The following is a 23,857-nucleotide window of genomic DNA, read 5'->3' on the forward strand; positions in this document are numbered from 1 at the left end:
TTGCACAAATTCTTGTGGGGCCTGATCCTCCCCACATTGCAAATTGTAGGCTGCCTTGCAAGCCTCTTGAGGATTTCTATGAATGGAAAAATGTTTCAAGATGGCCGCCTTATAGGTGGACCATCTTAAATGATTTTGGTCCTCCAGCCCCGCAAAGAAACTGGAGTATTCCGGGGAGAAGGTCCACTTTACATATTGAATACAGCTTTGGCTGGCCTTCAAATGGAAAGTCTCCATCATTTGCTCAAACAACTCTAAGTGCTCCCACACAGAATACTTAGCGTTCTTATGGTAAGGCGTGATGACGCTCCTGATCGCCTTAATCTGTTTTAAGGGGTCCTTAAGCAAGGCCCTTTTTGCCTTATTGGCCTTTTTGGTTCGGGTAACCCTTGTCCATTCATCCTCCGACTCAGAGGCACTGCTCCCAGAGGTTCCTGTCTGTTCTTCCAGGTTTTCCCGGATTCTGCGAGCCTGGGAATGGCTGGCAGAATTTGGGGACCTGGTCTCCTGTGTCCTGTACCGCTCAGAGGAGTCTTCAGATCCCTCCTTGCTGCCAGGATTTGCTGGGTACCCCCCCCACTGACCTAACTGGGCAGAGGTTTTCAGGATGCCCTTAAGGGGCCTACTCTCCTGGGGTTCCCCACTGAACTGTACTGTACTTGGGTGCCCATACCCGGATGCCCACCCCTCCATTCCTGAGTGGTACTGGCCTATGAGCCCCATACTTTTAGCTGGATAGTAATCTGCCATCCCTGTGGCCCTGTGCTCATGTGTGCCAGGGGACATGGGGGTGGTAGAGTCCAGGGACTGGGAGAGATGAAGGCCCCTGGTGTTAGGGCTCCTAAGGTTATGGTCAGGAGTCTCTCTTTCCCAGCGGACCTCATCTCTATCCGCCCCTGCTCCCTGTTGCAATGCAAGAGCCTGCATTTGTGCTTTCAGTTCCTCAGTCAAGGCCTTACTAGACTCTTATCAGTCTCTCCTGCATTGCTACCTGTTGTTGGAGCCTATCATTGTGTTGACAGAGGGCCTCATTTTCCCTCTGTGCTTCCTGGTTGGTCCTGGAGAACTGGGCCAGTCTTTGCTGCAGGAGGTTTACCTCCGGAGTCCCATCCCTACTGGCCTGCTCCTTTCTTGCCAGAGCATCTTCCACCCTTCTGGTGTGCTCTACCAAGTTCTGGTTTTCTTTTTGGAGGTCACCCAGCCCCTGGAGGGCCAGGTGATTTTCTTCAATTTCCTTTTTTAAGTGGCAGACTTCCTGGCCTAAAGTGTCTCTTTCCTGACTAAGAGCCTGCATTTGTGCCGCCAGGTCATCCCTCTGCCTTTGAAAGGCACCAGCTTTCTGGCGTTCTTCATCAAACTCTGCCTGGGTATCCAGGTCTTTCAAAATCAGTTTGTTGCTCTCTACCTTCACTCTATCTAGATGACTTTGCAGGGTGGCTACCTGCTCTATGCATGCCCTGTTAAAGTCTAATTGTTGCTCCAGCTTTTTCTGGCTCTGCAGTAAGGAGTCCAAACTGTCTTGGTGCTCCTTCTGCAGGGCCAGAAATCTAGTATCCTGGTCAGCCTTTTCCTGTTGCAGTATATCCATGTCCTCTTTTATTTTAATGATATACTGCCTACTGTCATTTTCTGGCTCCTGAGCAGCCTCTGCTCAGAAGAGTCCAGCTCAGATTGGGCCTTCTGTAATGCCAGCAGTTGCCTACTCACCAAATCTTGGCCTTCAGCACATTTGTCCTGCATGGCTCCCATATGTAAATATAAATATGCCGCTACCCTGGCAATCTTGTTGTGCTCATCCTTGGCCTTAGAGGACATATATAGTTCACTCAGGGCCACATGTAAGGGACCCTGGTCTCTCCATATATCTGACCCTGTTTCCGTGATTTGGGGTGTGATGGCCTGCAACCAGCCCGTTTGGTCCTGGTGAGTCCACTCACCTCTCACAAATAACTTATGTAAGAAGTGCTCTCTGGCTATTTTCAGGTCTACTAAGGTCGTCATTCTAGAGATTGGTCTCTGTCCTGACTTACAGAAGTTTGTATTTTATTTTTGCAAAACAGACCTTTTTCTTAGAGCGTTCCTTTGAGAAGTGCTTTACAGCGTAACACAGCGTGTGCTCCGACCGGATATGTGTATCTGGTCAGCTGGCACGCTGTATTAATCTGCACAAGTGATAGATCTAATCCAAACATACCGGACGAGCCCCCAATTTGTAAGAGGATTCAATTCAACACTACAGCTAAGTCAACGCCTAGTCTATAATACTGAATGAAAACCCTTATTGATATATCTTTATGTCCAGTTCATGCGTTCTGGATGACTACCCCTATATAACACCCCTCTCTTGGAATCCTCCTGACCCCACTGAGCCAAGAAGTAGTTCTGTTTTGCAAGTTAAAAGGTTTAATTGATAGTTTAAACAATAGGTATATATATCACACTTTAGAATAAATTAATAATTGAATAGCACACTTAATCTGATATGATAAAGATTAACAACGGAGAATCTGGCACTAGCACACTTCTTGATAATCACTAAGGAGTTGACATGAAATGGATAAGATAGCAACAATACTTTTATGGTTTCAAATGGATGCAATGTGGAATGAAATGCAGTACAGAAAATAACTTGATAGGATTTCAGCAAAAGACAATGTAATCACTTTCTTGGACAATTCACCCCCCCTTTTATGCAATGCAAGGAAATGGAAGGAATGCACACAATTCTCAGAAATGCAATTCAAATGTAATTCAGTTCACCCAGCAACTTAGACTACAGAAGTTGAAAACACAGGCCCAAATGCTTTTAAATGTGCTGGCAATGTAGAAAAAAATATGCTAAAATGCTTTTAATTCCCTCTAGGAGGTTCAGGGTGAGTGGTATCTAGTTAATATTATCTCAGGCTCACTCTAGCAGTGATGCAGGGATCGTTTTTATGAGGCAAACGATTTTTTTCAGAGGAAAGCAAAAGCAGCTATCTTTTTGCAAGTGGAGAAATTTTCAAATCGCGGCAAAATTTGCGAATGCGCCGGGCGCTATTACAGAAGAACTACAAGGGCTATCAATATCGTTTTGGGGTCCCAGGAAAGCCTAGGATCTCAGCTTCCAAATGAAAGTTACTGCAAGTCTCTAGCACAAACGGTTACGGAGATATGAGCGATTAAATAAAGGTCGTTTTTCAGATTTCAAATTTTAAAGTTCAAAAAGACAAGTGCAGCTTGCAACTAGAAAATGACAGGTGACAGCTTTGCAAATGACAGGTGACAGTTAGGAGACAGTTCTACTTAGATTAAAATAGGATTGAATTATATTATTTTAACTAAGAGATTGGTTCTGCACAGTTTTACTATGTACTCACACTATATTTAGAAATATGCCTCGCCACGGATCTGGTCAGGTTTTGGACTGGACTCCGGTTCAGCTTTCTCTGGTTTTGGATACTGCTCTCTCTGGTTCTGCTAACAGGTCAGCTCTACTCTGCTGGTCTGGGTCTCTGAAGGTTGATGGAGGTAAAGTATGGATTTTCCCGGCAGAGCTTCCAGCTGCAAATGGATATGAAGGTCCCCATCTGTCCTGTCTCTCTGCTTTTATGTGTTTTTAAAATGGGTGTGTGTGAGCAGCATCACTAGCCAGCCCCTCTCCACTTATCATTGGCCAAGCTTTCATTTCTCCCCTGATTGGGGGAGCTAAGTTGTGTCAGAGTGATGTCATTTTACAGCCTGCAGGAAGTCCACTCCTCCTGTCAACTTGCACACAAATCTAGATTTGAACCAAATACATACTTCATAGCTACACAGTGGTTTGAAATTACATGCACCCATCACATATCACAGGAGGTATACCCTGTCCAAACTCTGCTCTTCCTGGGGGCTTGCATTCAGAAATGGCAATATTTTGCACTTTTTAACTGGTTTGCAATACCGGACATTACCCCAAATTTACACACATGTGCGCAAGGAGTATGGGCATTAGTTGATGAAGTGTCAGATTTTTCACATGCACACATTTTGAGTAATATCCTCTTTTCCGCTAAAACCCCCCTGAACATGCCACCGGTTCTAAAAACCTCTTAAAATGTGGGCAGAAAAATCACAAGAATTATGGTGTCATTTAAATAATTTTCACAAGTCCGTACTATGAGTTATTCATCTTTTTAGAGTTATGTTCTGGCCCCAAAGGGGTGTGGTTTTCCTCAGCACAAGGTTGAATTTCTGGTTTTTCCAGTTCTGCCAAGCCAGCTTGCTCTCACAGGCAGTGCTCCGCCCCTTTGTCCTTCCAGGAGGAAGCTACATTTACGACATCTGCAATAAACCATCTGCCTGGGTCAGGACAGGGCTTTGTTCAGAGCTCCTGTATTCTGTGGGGGCTCCCCTTAATTCAATTATCAGAGAGATGGCATATCCTTAGTGTGGCCAGCAAAAGGCAGATAGGCCTGGGAACACAGCTGTGACTCAAGTTTCACTCCTGATGGGGGGTAGTTGCCAGGCAAAATTGGAATCTCTTTAAGCCAGTTTTTAGCTACATGTCATTTCTGTTCCCCAGTTTTCTGCATTCAAATAAAACTAAACATTTTTACATATGCAGCTAGAATGCTGATTCTAAGTTTAAAACTATGACATTTAAACAATTGAAACCTATGTGACACTCAAAAGTAGGTCACTCAGTCAATTTAAACACTTAGATTTTTAGTGTCTTTCAGTCCAAATTTACTTAAACTGCTGAAATCCACAGCTCAGCCAGTCTTGCTATAAACCTTCAAGTCACTTCAGAATATAACTTTACATTGGATCCACCTCTCAGTAAGTCTTTCTTTGGCTTATTTTGGGTTCATTTATTCAGTTTTCTACAAAATCTGGTGGTTTTAAAACGCCGGCTTTTGGATAGTGGTGAGTACTGGTACTGCACCCCTTTTTGGGATTTAAGAAAATGAATTCCCAACAGTTATGGGTTTGCTTTTGGCAATCAGCATTGCCACTCCCAATGGTTTCAGACTACTGTGTGGGTAGTCCAATGGTGGTTTTAGGCAGCGTCCTTCTGTGCCCATAACATCGGCAAAATGAGTGGCAGCCTATTCTTCATGCATTTCCCTGTGCATTTTCTGGGAAGCTCTGGCCATCATGATGTTTTCCATGTCAGTACTGCACAGTTTTTGAGGTAGGGCTCGGATGCATGGGTAAATACATCCCACAACACTGCAAGCAGCCAAACACCATGAAGTACAGCCCACTCCCAAATCTGGATGGACAGGTCCACGAGAGGGGGAGACTTGGTTCCCCCTTGCTTGTTGATGTAATACATCGACACCACATTGTCCGTACGTATGCGGACCACCTTGTTGGCCATGATCGGTCTGAACGCCCTGAGCGCTAGGAAGATCGCCAGAAGCTCTAAATGATTTATGTGGAGGAGCTTGTCCTGAGGCGACCAGAGATCTGAGACCTGAATGAGATCCAACATCGCACCCCACCCCAGAAGGGAGGAGTATGTCGTGATCGTCACCGTAGGGGCTGGGTCCTGGGACCCCGCACCCACCGACAGGTTTCTGAGAGATGACCACCACTCCAGGACCACTCTCATGGAAGCCGGAATCATTATCAACGTGGAATCCGGGTCCACAGCCTGACACCAAGAACTCCGAAGAGCCATCTGAGCCCACCTCATCTTGAGACGAGCAAGAGGAAGAGCTAACACGCACAAGGCCATGAGGCCTCTAGAACCACCAGGCTGACATGCTCTCCGATTACGCAAACATCTGACACGTGGCCAACAGATCCGCCATTCTGTCCCCGGTCAGGTACACTCTGCAGTCGATTGTGTCCCAGCAAAAACCCAGGAAAAGCAAGTCCTGCGAGACCGTCATGGAAGATTTCCACCAGTTCACCAACTGCCCAAGATGGAACAGGAGCTGAAGGAGAGATTGAAGATTGCACACGGCTTTCAACGGGCAAGGACTGCGTAATAGTCAGTCGTCCAAATACGGATACACATGGATACCCTGCAGACAAAGATAGGCCACAATCACAGACATCATCTTTGTGAAGACACGCAGCGCGGAGCTGAGGCCAAAAGGAAGCACTCAAAACTGGAAGTGCTCCTCTCCCAAAGAGAAACAGAGATATCTCCTGTGTGGATTCTAAATCAGAATACGCATGTACGCATCCTGCAGATCCACCATGCTGAGCCAATCGCCCATCTGCAAAGAACACCGTATCTGGCCGGGCGTGATCATCTTGAATTTCTCTTGGGGTAGGAAAAGATTGAACTGGGAAAGGTCTGGGAAGGTGCGCAGGCCAGCCTGGATGGGTTTGGGCGCCGTAAACAGAAGCTCTCTCCTTGCTCCCCGAGGGGAACGGGTTCTACAGCTCAGAGGTCCAGAAGTTTCTGAACCTCGGCTTTGAGGGAGGGTGAGCCCGACAGCTGAAAAGGAGGGTTGGTAGGGGTAAGCGAAGCCCGCCCAAGCGACTGACAAGACCCATCTGTCTACGGTGATGGTTTGCCACACCTCCCAATGAGACACAATGCGTCCTCCCACCGAGGTCTCGTGCGAGCGCGGAGCACCCTCATTTTGCAGGTTTTTCAGTGGCGTTGCCACCTGAACCCAAGGAGGAGACTGAGGAGCGGGAGAAAAACCGAGTCTGTTGTTGCCTCCGGTGGTTATTCCCCAAAGGGGTATCCACCCTGTGAGATTTCTGGTCTAGGAAGCCCCTAAAGCCAGAGGAGGGTCGACTGCGACAATGGCTTCTGTGCTTTAAAAGGAGTCGTAACAAGGACCGACAAGGACTTAGCTGTCTGAGTGCTATCCTTCGTCTTGGTCAGCTCTACATCTGTTGTAGAATGAAAGAGCTCCTTACCATCAAACGGAAGGTCTAACACCTTGTCCTCTACTTCCTTCGAGAATTTGGTGACATGCACCCACGCCTGTCGTGAGGTATCAACCCCCAGCATAAGGCCCCGAGCAGAGGTGTCTACGTGATGCGCCGCAGCCTCCAGGAGATCCTGGGCCAAGACCCTGGCGTCGGATAACCCCGCTTTAAAATCTTCCAGCTTCTCGACCGGGATGAACTCTTCAAACTCCGAAAGACCTTTCCACATCATATCCCCCGCTAACACCAGTTTGGCATTGGCCTGCCGGAGCTGCAAGGCCGAGTTGGCGAAAATCTTCCTCCTAAGGGAGTCAAGGAGCTTGTCCTCCTTCCCCAGAACCTGAGTAGCCGTTGTATAAGAGGATGCAGCAGGCCTGGACTGTAATGTGGGCGCAGCCACCACTGTGGAGGAGGGGGGCAGACAAGACGACAGGGCCACCTCTTCCGAAGAATGCAGCCTGTATCGCGCGTCAAATTTCTTATTGACGAAAAGTCCAGAGTGTGGCTTTTCCCAGACCCTGTGGACCTTGGCCAGAACGTCCTTCTGCAAGAACAGGCCAGTACGCTCCAGAGGCAACAGGGTGAACACCCCAGAAAGCACGCCCTCCTGCGGAGCAGGTGCCTCGGGTACCGGAACATCCAAGAAGCACATCATGTCCAGTACCCGGTCATGAAAAGCTCTAATAGAGCGGGGCAGGTCCTTGTTGTCCTGATCGCCCTGCGTGTCATCCGACAGGTTAGGATCCTGCTGAGCCGTGTCAGGAGCTGCCTTGTCCACAGGGGACAATGGAGGAAAAGGCGGGAGAGTAGGAGAAGGCACCGTAGGTAAAGGAGGCGCCGGCGGAACCACTGGAGGAACGGGTGGAGCCGGAGGCGCAGGTGGACATATTTCTCTGAAAAGCCCTTTGAAATATTACCTCATGGGGTCAGTACGCATAAGCGTCTGAAATTTTCCGAAAAAGGCTTCCTCCGAGGGCTTCCTCCGAGGACTGCTTTGGAAACGGAGGGGGCCTCTCATGAGGAGGATAATTCCAGGGATGTAACGGTGAAGGTTGCCACAAGGGCCCATCACTGGACGTATCCACGAAAATCAAAGGTGCAGACCCCGCAGGCAACAAACCATTGTGCGGAAGGTGCATCCGAGTGTTCCATTCATAGACTGGCCGATAAGGATGCGCAAAAGGAACCCTATGATCACCTGCTGGGCTAAGCCCTACACCTGACGCCGATGGCGTAGTTGTAGGGGCAGTACCCAAAATGGCCGTCGCGGTTGTGGCAGGAACGGCCGCCATTTTGTCCTCACCTGAGGGGAACTGTGGCATGTGAGGAAGTGAGGCAGGGGGCCCCGTCTCTGGATCTGGGGTCTTAAGTTTAACCTTAACAAAAGGAACCTCGGCAGAGCCGGTACTATGAGGCCTGGAATGTTTCTGCGACATACCAACTGCCAAATTAGCCTTCCCAGGAAGGACCTCGGCGCTGCTGGTAAAAGAAGAACTTTCCTTCTTTGCCCCCTCAACAGATCTGGTGTCGCTGCAAGAGCGGGAACGGTGAGAAACAGCCTTCACCGATAAGGTCTTGCCAGACCTCTGAGAAGACTTGGTAACTTTAGCCTCTGTACGAGGGACCTTGGACCCTGGTCCGGTAACAGCCTTACTAGCGTGGGCCTCGAACATCCGTTTGGTAACAGCAAGCCCAACCAAGGCCTCGGGGCGCACCCCGGTCTTATTATTGAGGGAAGCCGAAAGAGAGGCCTCAGAGCGAGCTCCGGTACCCCACGACTCAGTAGAACTGGGTCTACAAGCAGCCCCCACAGGAGGGGCCTCGGAGCGTACTCCAGTATTCACAGGCCCCTTATGGAGACCCTCGGAGAAAACTCGGGTAGAATTATTAGGCCCCACGGACACCTTGGGGCAATCCCCGGAGACAGAGCGATCAATGCCCCTCCCGGCTCGGGAAGAACCCCGAAAAGGGTCCCCCGGCCGGGGTGCTCTGAAAAGTAAAGATTTACCAGGCGCTTCTTCTTTTCGTCGATAAATTCTTGACAATGCGACGGGGGAGTTTGTCAGAACACCTCCTCCCACCGCTCCAACCGACGTTGAAGAGCCCGGACCGAAAGGGAGTCACAGTAAAAACGGGAATCCCAACGGTGATCCGGACCCAAACACACTAAACAAAGAGGATGGGGATCCGCCCTCACGAAGCGTCAGTGACACGATGAACAATCAGGAAAGTCTAGTTTGAACGACAGACAGACTAGTACACGATCGCTAGCGAGAGCCAGAGAGGAAAAAAGGGAAGAAAAATCTTCCACGGATGCAAGTGCGTCCAGTCCCGATCGAGTGGAGAAAAGGACTGATGGGTGATGCATGGGGCGGAGCCAAGGTGAGCGGGCTTACGGCCGTGTGCCGGACGCCGCATAAGAAAGAGAGGAAGGACAAAATTTAGAAAACATTTTTTGGATGCTTTTTACAAAGTGCTCCGGTCCCGTCCCACAGGACGGAGAGATGTCCCATAAGTATGGAGGAAAGGGGACGGGACATAGGAGTATAATCATCTACCAAACAGACAATGGGCTCCACTTGTTACTGATAAGGAAGATATAGAGCTCCTTACAAGGGTATCCAGTACTATAAGCTTCCGTTGGCTAGTTTGTTTCGGGAACAAAAGCAACTCTGTGTAAACAGAAAAAATATGGGTGTATTTTTTCTGAAGTAGCGAAGTTTAGATGTACTTCTTCCCGAAACATAGATAGGGTCGAGTTCAGCAATCTCACAAGAACCGATGTACGTGTTTTGCACACAGGCTCTCACCTTTTATATGAAATGATAATGGAGGAGTCTGATGAACTTAGACAGTCGGGTTTTGCGCTGAATGAATATACTGATGGTGGGGCCCGTAGACGAGTTGAATTTTCACGACATATGGACTGCAAGAGAGACACCAAGTAAGATTGGACATGGTGGGCAGGGGCTACTCAGGGTCCAATACATTCACAAGGTTCGTCTAGGAATCCTTAGTAGCCGCTCGAGCAGCCTCAGGGTAGGTTCTTGGAACGCAAGAGGACACATACGTTTACTACCAAACATTGAGGTTGTGGAGAGGTTGAAGTTACATGATTGGATGTTTCCACAGGAGACCTGGCTGATGGATTGTTCCACTTCAGAGGGATGTTTTGCATTGGTATAATCCGTGATTAAAGGTGCTCTTGGTCAGCAATCAGGTTGGTCCGCTGGTAAACACTGTCAGGGATTGACCTTAAGACACATTTACGCCGCCCTGCTGCGGGTTCTAATAGTAGAATTACTCATTTGTAGAAAAGGGACTTGAATTTAAGTTCTGTTGGAACGAAGAGGTCTGTGAATTGGTCATGCTGCGTGCTGGTTTGCTTAATATTGTGAACACATGGACATCTGTTTTACTAAGGGAGTAGTGCTCGTGGCGGGAGCCTCATGTTGCCCTATAAAGGAGATGGAGGAAGAATACTTGAAACTCAGCCTCCTAACACCGGGTAAAGATCAAAGAGGCTCAACGTGTCTTGCACAATGCATTCACTGGGTTTGCGAGGTTGTATACTAATTGACCTTTTCACAATTGACCTCATGAGAATTGACCTAATTTAGAAGGTCAATTAGGACATATATGCGGGGAAACCCCCCCGCATCCCCACTAACCAATCCAAAGCCCCCTGCAACCCTCCACCCAATCCCTTTATATTATTTATATTAAAAACCAACTCAATACATATATAAAATAACTAAAATAATATAAAGGTCAATTAGGACCACTATAATTAGGTCAATTGTACAAAAGGTCAATTCTAAAAGGTCAAATTGGGTAATACCAGTTTGCCAACGCAAAATGAGGCTGTGCCCGGGAATATCCCGAGCCAGCCCACATGGTACATCTAATCCTCTCCTCGATTACTGTTTGTTTGACCATTGCAGCAAGAGGATTGTTAAATCTACAGAGTGCAGTGACCATTGCATGGTGACCCTCAAATGTGATCTTCAGACGGGTAAAGGCGAGCTAGCTGCTCCCGGGGGCCCACAATTGCACGGTGGAAATAGTCGCGTCAAATGCAATGAGGGCTCTATTGACAGTATGAATTGTAAAATGAATGCTATGCTGGCGGACACTCCATCTGAATGGAAGCTTTTCTCCTTTAATGGAGCACATTTTGAGTAGTCAATAACAGATGTTATATCTACCGTGTTTGCGGGTAAGGCAGGCGGACAATTACTCCAAAAAAAAGGGTAACAAAGGTACATGCATTTAATAAGGAAATAGGGCAAGCTAAAAAACTAAAGGAGAAAGGAGATTAGACGAATTGAAAAGACCGTTCATGAGAGGTTGCGCAATACAGCCATGAAGAAAAGGGAGAGGTCAGGAAACCAAGTATCTGCAGGAGCACGCGTGCCCAGGCTCTGCAGAGGACGCCGCGCATGAAACGGAGGACTAACGACTGGGGGGTGGAGGGGGGGCGGCGCTTGCTGGGAGATTAGAATAGGCAGTCAGATTAACCAAGTCTCTGAGACCGACTGGGTAGAACATGTCTCGTCCCCCGATGCACCCGTTCACAATTTAGCTGTGAATTCTAAAGAGGTTCATGAAAATTCCTGCAATTGGAAATGGACCAGGGTTTAGTAAATACAGTCTTATAATGGGTGAATTATACTTTTACTTCCATAAAACGTCCAAAGAACGGCACGCTGCTCCGGCTGACAAGCAAACGCTGGCTTTATAGTCTCCCCCCCCCCCCCCCCCCCCCCAACCCCTTGTCTGGGGCAGGTCACCCCATTCTTTGGATATTTGCAGGTACAGTAAATGTTGCACCTTTAGAAGGGACAGCCCACCAGAGATCACGGCACAACTCGCGCCCCTACAGAACTAAAGCTGCAATGGGATGATACGTAGCTTGGGAGGTGTGCGGTATGGGGCCCAAATCACTGCTCCCCAAAATATATTGCTACCCAAATACTCTGCTCACTTCATGCAAATACGTATCGCCCCTCCAATATAACCCTGCACTGCCCTCTAGAGGGGTTCAGTAGACTTTACGTGGCAGAGAGTCCGCACATTTCTACTGGTTACTGGCTGTTTTTAGTTCTAATGCTATTAAGAGCCTTTCTCCTCCTCTCGCCCAATCCTCAGCATAGGCGGGGCAGTGCACCTACAGGCTGACTGGCATCTTCCTGTTCATGCTTCTTTCCTCCTGAGCTCATCAATGTCCTACCTCAGTAAGGAAGGGCTGTTGCCGCAGTCCTGCATCTCCTCACCCCACTCAATCCTGCAATCAACACTTCTCAGTCACTTCTCATCACACTTTATTTTCTGAATTTATAATGACATTTTTTGCCGATATAAAAAGGCAAGCGATATATATGTTAACTGTTTAGCAAACACTTTTGTTTGCATCATCACTAGTCCCCCAGGTTAAAACCAAACAAATTAAGATCTTTTGGGATCAAAGCCCCGCTTTCTAGGAGCACAGTGTGTGACCCTGAGCAAACCACTACTCAATGTAGTCATTTTCTTTGCCTGTCCAAACTGGGACCACCTCCAACTTGTGTGTAGCGTGCACCCCATATAAAGCCACACTTACAATAGTGTGGCTGCATGTGCGATAATGATCATTTATGATATGGCATTTATAACGCGCCTATACACAAGTGTTTCGAGGCAAGGGAGGGGAAACAGAGGGAAGGAAGACAGACAGCGATCCTACTAGGCCATGTGCCATTCAGGAGACGCAAGTGCATGGGGAAGTGGGAAAGTGTTGGGGGGGAGGGAGAACAGTCAAGTACCAGGGAAAGAAATCATATAAGTACATAACAGCCAGTAGGTGGCAAGTGCAGAGGTAAGTGCTGGAATCAGGTATCAAGTGAAGGTGATGGTAGTGTAGGGATACAGGAAAAGTCCCAAGTGCAGGGGTTGCCAGGCAGGCAGTGTAGGTGTGTGTGTGTGTGACTGGCAGGGAAGAGACCTGGGCCAGAGGGTGGTCAGGTAACGAGTACAGTTTCAACCAGGAAGTCAGCAGGGGTGAGGAGGAGAAAAAGCAGAAGCAAAGAGAAAAGGTTTTGAGGTGCTTCCGGAACCGGAGATGGTTCTCTCAAGTTTCAGAAAGGCAGGGAGGCTGTTCCAGACGGAGGCCCCAGCTGAGGAAAGAGATCTACCCCCAACTCATTGCTTGGAGAACTGACCCTGAGGGAGTTGGATGAGGATGAGAGAAGGGCTTGAGAAGGAAGATATTTAGGAAGAGCGAGTTGAAGGTATTGAGGCCCCAGGCCCAAGAAGGCCTTGTATACAATGCAGAGGGTTTTGAACTTAATCCTCACAGCCACTGGGAGCCAGTGCAGAGATTTCAGTCCTGGAGAGATACGATCCCTGGGCTTGAGGCCAAGTCTCACAGTCCTGTTCTGGATGTGTTGCTGAGGGCGGAGAGTAGAGGCAGGCAGATTTAGAAAGAGGCTGTTGCAAGAGTCCAGCCTAGAGAGAACCAGAGCTCTGGAGACAGTGAGCTTCTGGGGGAAAGAGGGGAAGGAAGAATACCTCTGAGGAGGTGCAGCTGGTAGTGTGACTTCTTAGAGACGTCAGAGATGTGAGGAAAGGAGTGTGGAGTCGAAGATGACCCAAGGTTCTTAGCCTCGCAGGTGGGAGCAGGAGGAAGGCCAAGAGAGGCCAGCCAGAGAGACAGGAAAGGAGGGTGTGGGTGTACTGATGAGGAGAGTCTCAGTCTTAATGGCATTAAGGCAGAGGTCATTGGCGGCACACCACTCCTGGATAGCAGATACAGTCAGTGATGAGAGACGGAAGCCTGAAAATGAGCTGAGTGTCATCCGCATAACACTGAAAGTTGGGGCATAGAGCGGCAATGCGGTGGGCAAGAAGTGCCAGGTATTGGTTGAACAGCCAGGGAGAGAGGTTAGAACCCTGGGGGACACCACAAGTAGAGAAAAAGATAGTGGAGAGGAAGGACCCAGGTTGGACCTGGGAGGGTCGGTCAGAGAGGAAAGATGTCAGCCACGCCAGGGCCTGCCCTGTGATACCCAGGTTATCACAGAGACATTTGAGCAGGATGGCATGGTTGACTGTGTCAAAGGCGTAAGAGAGATCAAGCAAGATGAGGACACTGGGGGTGTTAGAATCAAGGTTGGAGAGCAGGTCTTCACAGATGTTCAGGGGAGCAGTTTCCGTGCTTCTGGCAGCTCTGAAGCCAGTCTGATGGTCATGAAGGCAACCAACAGATTCAGTGTGGAGCTGGGAGGTGGCCAGTTTCTCCAGGAGCTTGCCCAGGAATGGAGTGATGGAGATGGGGCGATGCAAGGCAGGAAGGGTCGGCAGAGGGTTTCTTAAGAGGGTGCACAAGGGAGTGCTTCAGGGGAGGGGGGGGGGTTGGAAAACTCCAGTGGCGAAGGAGTGGTTACCGAAGTCGGTAACCGAAGTCGGCCAGGGCAGGAGCCAGGGGGCAATGTGGTTATTAATGGTTTTGGAGGAACAGGGGTGAACCTGTTTGGACGAGACTCATAGATCGGACCCGTCTAGAAACCTTGTCAGCGGAAAGGCAGAGAAGGAGGGAGGAGCGGTGGCTGCAGAAGGGCCAGAGGAAGAGCAGGGAGGGGGGGGGGGGGGAAGAGGAGGAGAGTGAGGACAGGATGTCCTGAGTTTTAGATATTAGGTGAGAAGCCAGTGCCATGCAGAGGGTCTGGGAAGGGACAGGAGAGGCAGAGACTGCAGCCGGGTTGGCCAGTTCCTTGCAGATTTTTAAGAGTTCAGCTGAGTTGTTGGATGCCACAGAGATGCGGGCTTGGATATGAGCTCTCTTCTTGGTGAGGACAGAGAGCTGGTATTGCCTTTGGAGCAGGCGGCAGGCCAGTTTGTCAGAGGATGTACATGAAGCGTGCCATTTCCTCTCAGCCACCCTGCACTTGTGTTTAAGGTTGAGGAGGTCCGAGTCGTACCAGGAGTTGCACTTGGCTTTGGGCTTCATGCAGATTCTCATGACAGGTGCAAGGATATCGAGAGTATCAGATATAGCAGAATGGAGCATGGAAAGGGCTGTGTCAGGGTGAGAGTCAGCCGAAGGGGGGAGAAAGTGGCAGCGAAAGCCTCGACTAACGCACACTTCATGGGTCGGATGACCAAGAAGGTAGGTGGCACTGCTGGAGGTGGCTTGGCCTGGGGGGTACAAAGGGTGAGATGGGAGGAAAGGAGAAGGTAATCACTCCAGGAGAGAAAGGAGTGGTGAAAGGGAAAGGTCAGAGGAGATCAAGACATCCAGAGTGTGCCTTACAGAGTGCGTTGGGCCAGAGGGGAGAATAAAGAGGGAGGGAGAGTTACAGAGGTTGCAAAAGAGTCCAGAGGGAGGACAAGAGGCATCCAGGTTGATGTTGAAGTCTCCAAGAAATGCAAACCATGGAATGAACTCTGGATTACCAGCGCCCCGCTTGATCCCCCACAATCGAGCCACAGAACCCACCAGAGTGATGTCCAGCAACGGTCACAGGATGTGACGCAAAAGCTCCCTAGTGTCAGATAAGACTAGAGTAATGCATTGGAAATCTACCTGATTATAATGCGTCACTCTCAGCACATTATTAAACTGTGTGCTCTCAAATACTGTGCAGCAACCACCTAGCGCCACAGGGGGTGGAGGGAACACATCTTTCTGAAATGTGAGCTTAGAAAAGATGACTGCAGCAAACGAGCAACACATGAGTTGTCACAGTGCCACCTTGTGACTATCATTGAAACTTCACCTCTGAGAAATGCATTGTGGGTATGGAAATTAGCTGAAACCGATGCATTTTGCTGTAGAACATAATCGATTGTATAAGGCAGCACTGTTTTATACAAAGATATATAATACGAAGACAGACGGCTCACAGGAAAGCAGACAACCACTCAAGTGTTTCTCCCTTATGAGGGATTCTCAGTTTGGTGCAGCCCTTTGGTGGTGTGATTGGACCATCGGGGTATGTTTAGCAAACGCCATCACAGTTGCAGTGAGTTTAAGAAAGCATGAAAACACATTCTACCTGAAACGTAGCCCCAAATGGAAAAACACCTTCCACTTCCATGCAGCACTCGACATGACAAACCACGATACTCCAGAGCACACAGCTAACCCTACAAGCACTATTCAGCACACCCCTTCTAATGCCTACCTAAGGGATCAAATGGGCGGTGGGATAAGCAGAAGCTAAAAGTAGCTCCTGGGTATCCAGCATTAACTAGTGACCCGAGCTACCAGGAAGTGACAGGTAGCAAAATCTAACTTCCACCTAATATGCAAACATATGTTGTCCATCATTTATGGCACCTTATGCATTAAATGTTCTATAGATGTGTCCTTAGGTCTATTTATAGATTGTCTGAAATGCACAGAGTTGAGTTCACATAAGTGTGCTCGTTTGGCGTCAGTTGGCCGGGGGAACCAAACGTAGCTCCTGGTTCCTGCCGGTGTCATGCTACCCAGGCAGGCAGCCAGGCAGGCAGGCAGCCACCCACCCACCCCCCCCCCCCCTCCCTCCCTCCCTCCCAACCCTCCCAACCCTCCCCAGACACACCCTCCCTTCCCCCATCGCAGCCACTCAATCAAAATCTATATTCGTTTTCTTTCCCTACTTCCTTTGCAAAATATTCTGCATCCGGTCATTGACCCAGGGGTACTCAGGAGGATAGCTCAGAGGCAACGTAATCGCCTTGGAAGCAAGACGACAGAGCACCACAGGTTCGATCCCCGGGTCCACACTTAGAGACCTCTGGGTATTAAGCACGTTATAAATATCCCATCATATCATACTATCCCAGAACATCAATGTCAGTTCTAATCCTGCTTAATGTGACAAGGCCTGGGCCATGATCCTACCAAGGGGGAGGAACCAGGAACCCCCTCCTATCCTCGGGCAAGAGCCTCACCAGGACAAAAACCAGAGCCAACCCTGTCCCAGGCGGGGAGGTGGAGGGGTCCCAGTTCCTGAACCCCTGACCCCCATGCCACAAAGGTATCCAGGGTACCATTCCTCCCAATGCGAGCATACACAATGCCTCACAGTGCATATTCTGGCCACAGTTATGGCTTTTCTGTTGCAGGACTCGACTCCCAGGGTATATCTGTGAGCCATAAAAAAAAACAAGATGGAGCCAGGTGAAAAGAATCAGGAACCACCAGGAATGGTCTGGGAAATTCCTTGCCAAACAGAAATGAGATACTCACACGCCGACAACAGTGGAATGGGAGGCCAGAATAAAAGGGAGAGGAGAGACTGAAAAGAACAATGAACACAGAAATCCTCTCTAAACCAAATTGCCAACAAAACTCCCCAGCACATGAAGAAAGCCACAGGAGAGCCAGCGGCCCGAGTCCCTGCCTGGCTGCCATCACACCAGAAACAGCAAAAAAAAGAAAGGCAGAGGGATAATCAAACGGAGAGGCAGATGCTAAGAATATTGCTTTTTTGGCTTTATATGTTGTCAATTTCGTTACACTCGCGTATATAAACCCTCCCAGGTATTAAGTTTGGTTTCATATACTCCATCTAAACTTTTTCCACTTCGATTTCTGTGCATTCAGGATTAATATTTTTGATTTAAAAATAGAGGTTAAGCTCAACCCCTAAAAATAAATACACATTTATATTGTTGAGTGTCCGTGTAGGGCAATCCGTGTCATCTCACAGATAATTTTGTCATTGGCACAGTTTAAATACTCGACTTTGGTTTGTCCTGCATACGGCGGGTTGGTCAGAGTTGCATCTCAACATAAGGCCATATCTTTAATGTAAAAATTAAATAAAAAAGGGTAGAAGACACCGTTGGCAAAGGTCACGATTTGCATTTATCCGGTTAGTGTCTGTTCACCGGGTGACAAGCCTCGCCTTTATTTATGTTCCTTTGTGTAAGGAGACTAGTATACTGATAATGGGCATTGGACAAACATAATTAAACATTTCTTTCCAGTGGATTGCTCGATTTATGCAATCAGAGGCCTTGCTTATGTCTAAAAAGGTAAGGCACACTGATCTTCCCTGTTCCCTCGTCGGTCTGGCCATCAAAGAGATTATAGAACTGTTAACTGCTGTACCAACTCCCTTCCCAAAACCTGCTTGATAAGCGTCCAAGTTATCGGATTTGAATGTCCATGTTTGTAATACATTTAATAACATTTTAGCAAATACTTTGTTTGTTGCATCCAGTAATAAAACTGTTCTGTAGTTCAAACTGGAGACTCTATCACCCTCCCCCCTTCACTTATCAGAACTGCCAGCTTCTAAGACGCTGGAATCACTTGGGTCAATAAAATATTGCCATACAATGCAGAAAGGATATTAGACCACAAGAGCTCATCAAGTTTTAGTGTCCTAGTTGACAGACTGTCTGGCCTGGAGCATCTAATTTGCAACATCGTCCTTGTACCAAGTAACGACCTCCGACCAGCTGTGGCACCTACATCTGAGTGAGCCCTCCACTTCAACAGTATAGAATTCCTTAAAATGGTCAATCCAAGCCTCCCCTGTTATGGGTCGAGTTTGAAAAAAGGAATCAGTGCCCCACGATTTAATCAGGTGCCAAAACTTACCAGTGCGACTTCCCAAAACACAGCTCAACATCCTTTCTGTATCGTTAATCAGAAATGTGTCACCTTGTGTCCAATTTTGAAAGTTGGTTTTTGAGTTGCGTATCTGGGTCATCAGTAGCGGCCTCTTTCTTTGCAATGTTCTTAGATTAGTGTGTAATTCCCTTTTGCGCTTTTGTACCTCGTGATCGAAGGCATGTTTATGTGGTTGTTCAGATAGCCTTTTTAACAGGACCTTGGACGACTTACATTCTCCCAGGATAGATCAAGTAGTGGGTTTGAATCCCTTCGAAATGTGTACATTCTCTATAGTTTGTACTGTGCCATGATTAACCCATTAAATGATGTTGCGCCACCACACACAGTGATCCATGGGATTACGCTCCACATTTAGCTTCACTGCTGCATTTGTTACAATTCTGGTTATTGGTGCCGCATCTACCACCATACAGTGGCCACTTGAGATTCTACGTCATATTTCTAGTTTCCCGCCCCTAGCTTGCAAATCCAAAGATAGAAAAACAAAGTCAAGGGTAGATCTCCATTGATCATTATAACATGAGAATTGTGGGGGACTATCTCCCTGTACTGAACTATTACACGAAGCCAGATCCCATGAGTCTAATTCTGGTCTTAGTAATTGACCTGCGAGTCGCTTTTTACTAGACACACTTGCCCTGCCCGGCTTCCAATATCACTGGTCATCGAGGCATTCTGAGTTGAAGTCCCAGATTATTATTATGTACGCTTCCTCTTCAGGGCTTTCTCCTACCAGCTAAACAACTTTCAGCTAAAAATGCATCTATCAACGCACAGCTAGGATAAAAAACATATTGAACAAAAGAAATGTGTTCTATTTTTGACACTGGGTCTTCCCACGTTAACATAATCACAAGTATGTCACTCCTGTCAGTTACAACCCTTTAGACCCCGCTTAGCTCTATTAAAATACACCTCATAGCCATCTATTTTGGGTGGGTCCATCATACAGGTTTCCTGCAAGCAAACAATGGTAAAAGATTCAAGAATGCCTTTGGTCTTAATTATATGAGAAAAACCCTTGCATTCCAAGACAATATGTAAACAAAGGAGTTTCATGCAAACTGCTTGTTGTCTTGTGGTGTTCTGTGTAAACTGTCAACAATCGTGGGCGAGTCATATCTGCCCTCTCTAGTTATTTCATTGGGTGCCCCGTCTCATTAGACAATTTAATCGTTATATGTTTTTCAATTACCTTCTTCTACAAGCTTTTCCTTCGGACACAAATCCGAAGGCTTGGGGAAGACTTCCTACCCCAGGGATGGTAAAGCTACACATTCAGCCAAGACCACGTTTATTACCCGTGAGTGCAAACATACTTTTACCACATCCAGTCTTTTTAAACTCCACCCGCTGGATAGCATTAGAATTTACCAAGCGCTTGGAACTTCAAACAACAGGGACCGAATTTATCAGAGATTTAGAGGGTTCTTCTCTGATTTTCCAAAGAGGCGACCCAAGTATAAATAGTGAACTTTCCCGTCCCTCTTCCCATTCCCCTTTCCTGCTTCTATAGCACTTCCTCTTCCCTCACCCACCTGCTCCAGGGGGGTCATTTATACATTGGATATTACTTCTTATGCACAAGTTTGTTATAGACACCCTCCTCTTTTCCTCCAGGATCCTAAACATTGGGTAACTTTCTGAGGCTCTATTGAGACTTCCTCTCCTTGTTTGTAATGAGTGGCAGTAGGACGTAACACGCTGTTCAATAGTGGTTTAGGGCATGGGTCATTCAGAAGCTGGAATTTACCGTACTCACTTTATCCAACTATCAAGTCTCCTTTCCTCAAATAATTTTCTCCAATGGTCCAAATCGTGGGAAATAATCAAAACCCTGTGACACAGAAATTGTACTCTAGTCCAGACCCTAACCCAACTACCCCCCCCCCCCCCGAACCCCACCACCACGGGGTTCCTCTATTGTGTGATGGCTCCTTTGCCAATGACCAGAGTTGAAAGTGTCCTTTGTTTGACGAGAACCTCAATCTTTTGTTTTTAGCGTCAAATGAGACTTCTCAAGTCGGTTTAGTGTCACCTGTTTCCCCAATCGTTTCGTCCACCTTTAGCCTCAGTTGACACAAAACTTTGAGTGCCCAATTCTGCTGCTTTCATGGTGCTTTACAATTTTGAGATTTCTTTTTTCCTGATTTATTGACTTCTGTAGTAAGACTGTCTATGCCACCATAATAGCATTTTGATTTCGGAGACTACTTCCCCCTCTGCCAAGATGTTCCCTGCACTCAGGATAGATACTTTTGGGAGGGTCTCTTTCCATGGCATATCTTGTACCGCAATACATTTTATTTTACCAGGTTGCACCACTGGTTCTATTAACATGCTTTCATCTGGTAAAGGGACAGCAAGCCAGTCAATAACTTTCAAAAAGGTACTAGTCTAGCTTTGCCCTCCTCCCACTACTTATAACTTGTGTTAAACAGACTCCTTCCCTGATTTCTTTGACTCAAACTTGTGGCATTAATGAAACCCTCAATGAAATGTACTTTGGCACTAGCTCTTCAATATCATGCCGCCCTCTCTCATTTCAATCATAACCTCTGCCCATTGTGTCCAACAACCGGGCTAACATTGGAAATGATGGGCCATCTACAGCTGTGCGATCTGGACCACTTTCCAAGCAGATACTCCCCTGGAAAGCACCCTTAACGGAGTGGTCCCATTTCTCTTAATTATCAAAAGCCTCAGCTCCTTCAAACACACTCTTCTGGCAAGTTCAAATCCATGTGATCAGGTAAAACATTAACTGTAAAAATGGGTCGGTGGAGCAACATTCCAATGAGATGGCGATCATCTAATCTCTACTAGATCACGTGCAGGTGGCCAGTCCACAGTAGTTTCAAGAGCCTTTTGGGGCCCAGCAATGTCTTCAAGAGACAGACATATAGTTCCTTATATAGTTCCCTACAGGGAAGGGGCTTATATCCCAGCATGATCTACTTGGCTAGACTTCAGGGATCAAAATCCCTTAGCGTTGTGCAATAGTATTCCTCCACTCCATTCAGACACTGCACGCACAACGCATTACTATTTGTTTTTTCAACGACAAATGGAAGAATACAGCCAGAATTACACCACTATGTCACATAAGCTTAATAACTCACTGCATATGAACTCCACTGCATCTGCACAAACCGCTCAGCCTAAGCACATAAACAGCCCCACTCTCGAAGCAGGTGGAATGTCCATATGCATGAGCAAACAGAAGCTACACTGTAGAAAAGGAACACTGTCATTACCATTTTTAAGACAAATAAAAAGGACAGGTTTTTACATACAAATGCTTTATGTCCTACTTTCTAGAAAGTTGGAAATCATACAGCTTTTATGGAGACATAGGTCTAACAGGGGCATGGGTCTGTCGATAGCCACCCAGCCAAACAGAACAGGTTGTTTATTCAGTACCTCTTGGGTGTCTGAGCAGCTTTAAAGAAGCCCCAAGGACAGCCCTCCGTGAAACCTTGGAAGGAAAACGCAGCACACAAGGTACATATTGTTCGATATCCTTGCTTTTGATGGTCATTACTTCGCTTCTCATCTGAAATGCAGTTGCTGGGGCTCATGAGCACCCAGGGCAGGTTTACGAAGGGTTAGCGGCCATCGGTGGAGGTGGGGCTGTAGCCGCAGCACGGCTCTCAGCACGCTGGCGCTTCTTCAGCAGTTTGGCTTGCTTGCGCTCTTCCTTCTCCATCTCCTTCACCATCTCGAGAAACTTGGCGCTACGTGGGTCAATGGCGCTGCCAAAACGCTCCTTGGCCTCTGCCATGAGCCGTTCACGCCGAGCTTTCTCCTCCTCCTGCTTCTGAAGCATCTCACGCTTAGACCGTCGCCAGTCCTTCACCATCTGCGGCATCTTGGCCATGTTGGCTGCGATCAGCTTCTCCCTGGGATAACGGGTGAAAAAAAAAAAGGAACCTTAATAAAAAGGGGAAACGCCAACAAACAAACAAAAATACAGCTGCCTGGCAACAGAAAGACCAACTCCTCATCACAAGGGCGTCCAAACTACACATAACCCTTCATCCCATACAAGCATTCTTTTCAGTGTCCTTATATATGGAGGGGAAAGAAATCTCAATAATTCCCTGGATGTCTCCCCTTGAGCATCCGATGCGTTTTCCATTTGTATTTATTGAACAGTGGACAGGATGTAATTTCAAACAGAAATGGGCTATAAAGTAGACAAACAGCACACCAGAGAGTGAGCACTGCTGGGCTGAACGCTATATACCAGATGGTGAAGGGGAAAGGGCGGAAACATATACCAGGGATAGGTGGACATAAATAATTACAAATCACACGGATTAGTCCCGAGAGCAGAACACAGGAGAGGACTGATCGGTAATTTGGGTAGAAACAGGGCTTGTTCCACTGCAAGATAGAGAGAGATTTCCAGCGGAGTGGGGCAAGTAAGGAAAAGCAGCCACAGGCATTTGAGGCGAGCAGACAGGCTGTGAAGAGACCATGGAGAGTACAGTGAGGAGTCTGCAGAGTAGTGGGAACCAGGGCCATGGATGCATTCATAGTTGTGTAGCAGCCATTTAAGTTGCAGGCTCTAAAGGCAGTTTGGTTGCAGTCAAGTGTTGCTTGCGGTACAAGCAGATGTTTCTCATGTAAAAGGGGGTAGAGGCCGTGTTAGGCAGAAACCTGTGCAGTTCCCTTAGGGACCACTGCAAAAGTGGTAAGACTACAGGTGTTGGCAGTAAACCCACTTGGTAGCAGTCTGTACCACCCAGATTTACCTGGTAGCTGTGGCTGAGCAGTCAGACTTCCCTCAAGAAGAGTTAGGCAGTATGCAGAGTATACACAATAGGCACTCAGGTACAATAATACAAGCAAACACTGACCAGAGCTTTGTTATCAAAGTATATAATTATTTATTTAAAAACACACAGTTGAAACACTCCAGCACTCTTATTGTAAAATTGTCTAAACACAGTTACTATTGTAATATATACACCCCTTTTTCCTCATCAGATTAGTCACAGTAAACACCACTTATTTTCATACAGAGGTGAGCGCTTAACTAGATTGCACTCCATGAGAAAGGGAGGGGAAAAAGGCAGAATATGCAATGGTACACCCCTCTAAGATTCAGGAACACAGTTAGCAAGGCAGAGAGCCAAAAAAGTCACTGGTGAGCCAAAGTCCAAAAGCTGGGCCCACTCTTAGAGAGAGCAGAGCACAAATGCGCCCAAGATAACACAGTTACACTATGCTTAGAAAGTCGTGCAGAGGGTTCAAAAAGGGTTTAGAGAGGCTTTAAGAAAGTTTAGCCAGGGTGTCCCAGACTAACCCAGGTTCGAAAGCCGGGGGCTAAATCTACCCCGTACAGTCGGTAGCAAGGGAAGCCAGGCGGGA

General features: G+C 47.5%; 1 protein-coding gene across 1 annotated transcript in view; it reads right to left on the reverse strand.

The window, feature by feature from the left end:
* Positions 1–21,763: 21,763 nt before the first annotated feature.
* Positions 21,764–23,857, reverse strand: part of GADD45GIP1 (GADD45G interacting protein 1) — a 36,986-nt gene continuing 34,892 nt past the window's right edge. Inside the window, exon 2 of the mRNA XM_069604183.1 lies at positions 21,764–22,380. Coding sequence (XP_069460284.1) covers positions 22,077–22,380 — 304 coding nt within the window. The 3' untranslated portion in view covers positions 21,764–22,076. The remainder of the gene's footprint in view (positions 22,381–23,857) is intronic.

Source organism: Ambystoma mexicanum, chromosome 3q, assembly GCF_040938575.1.
Source record: "Ambystoma mexicanum isolate Mex_15411 chromosome 3q, UKY_AmexF1_1, whole genome shotgun sequence".
Lineage (NCBI taxonomy): Eukaryota > Metazoa > Chordata > Amphibia > Caudata > Ambystomatidae > Ambystoma > Ambystoma mexicanum.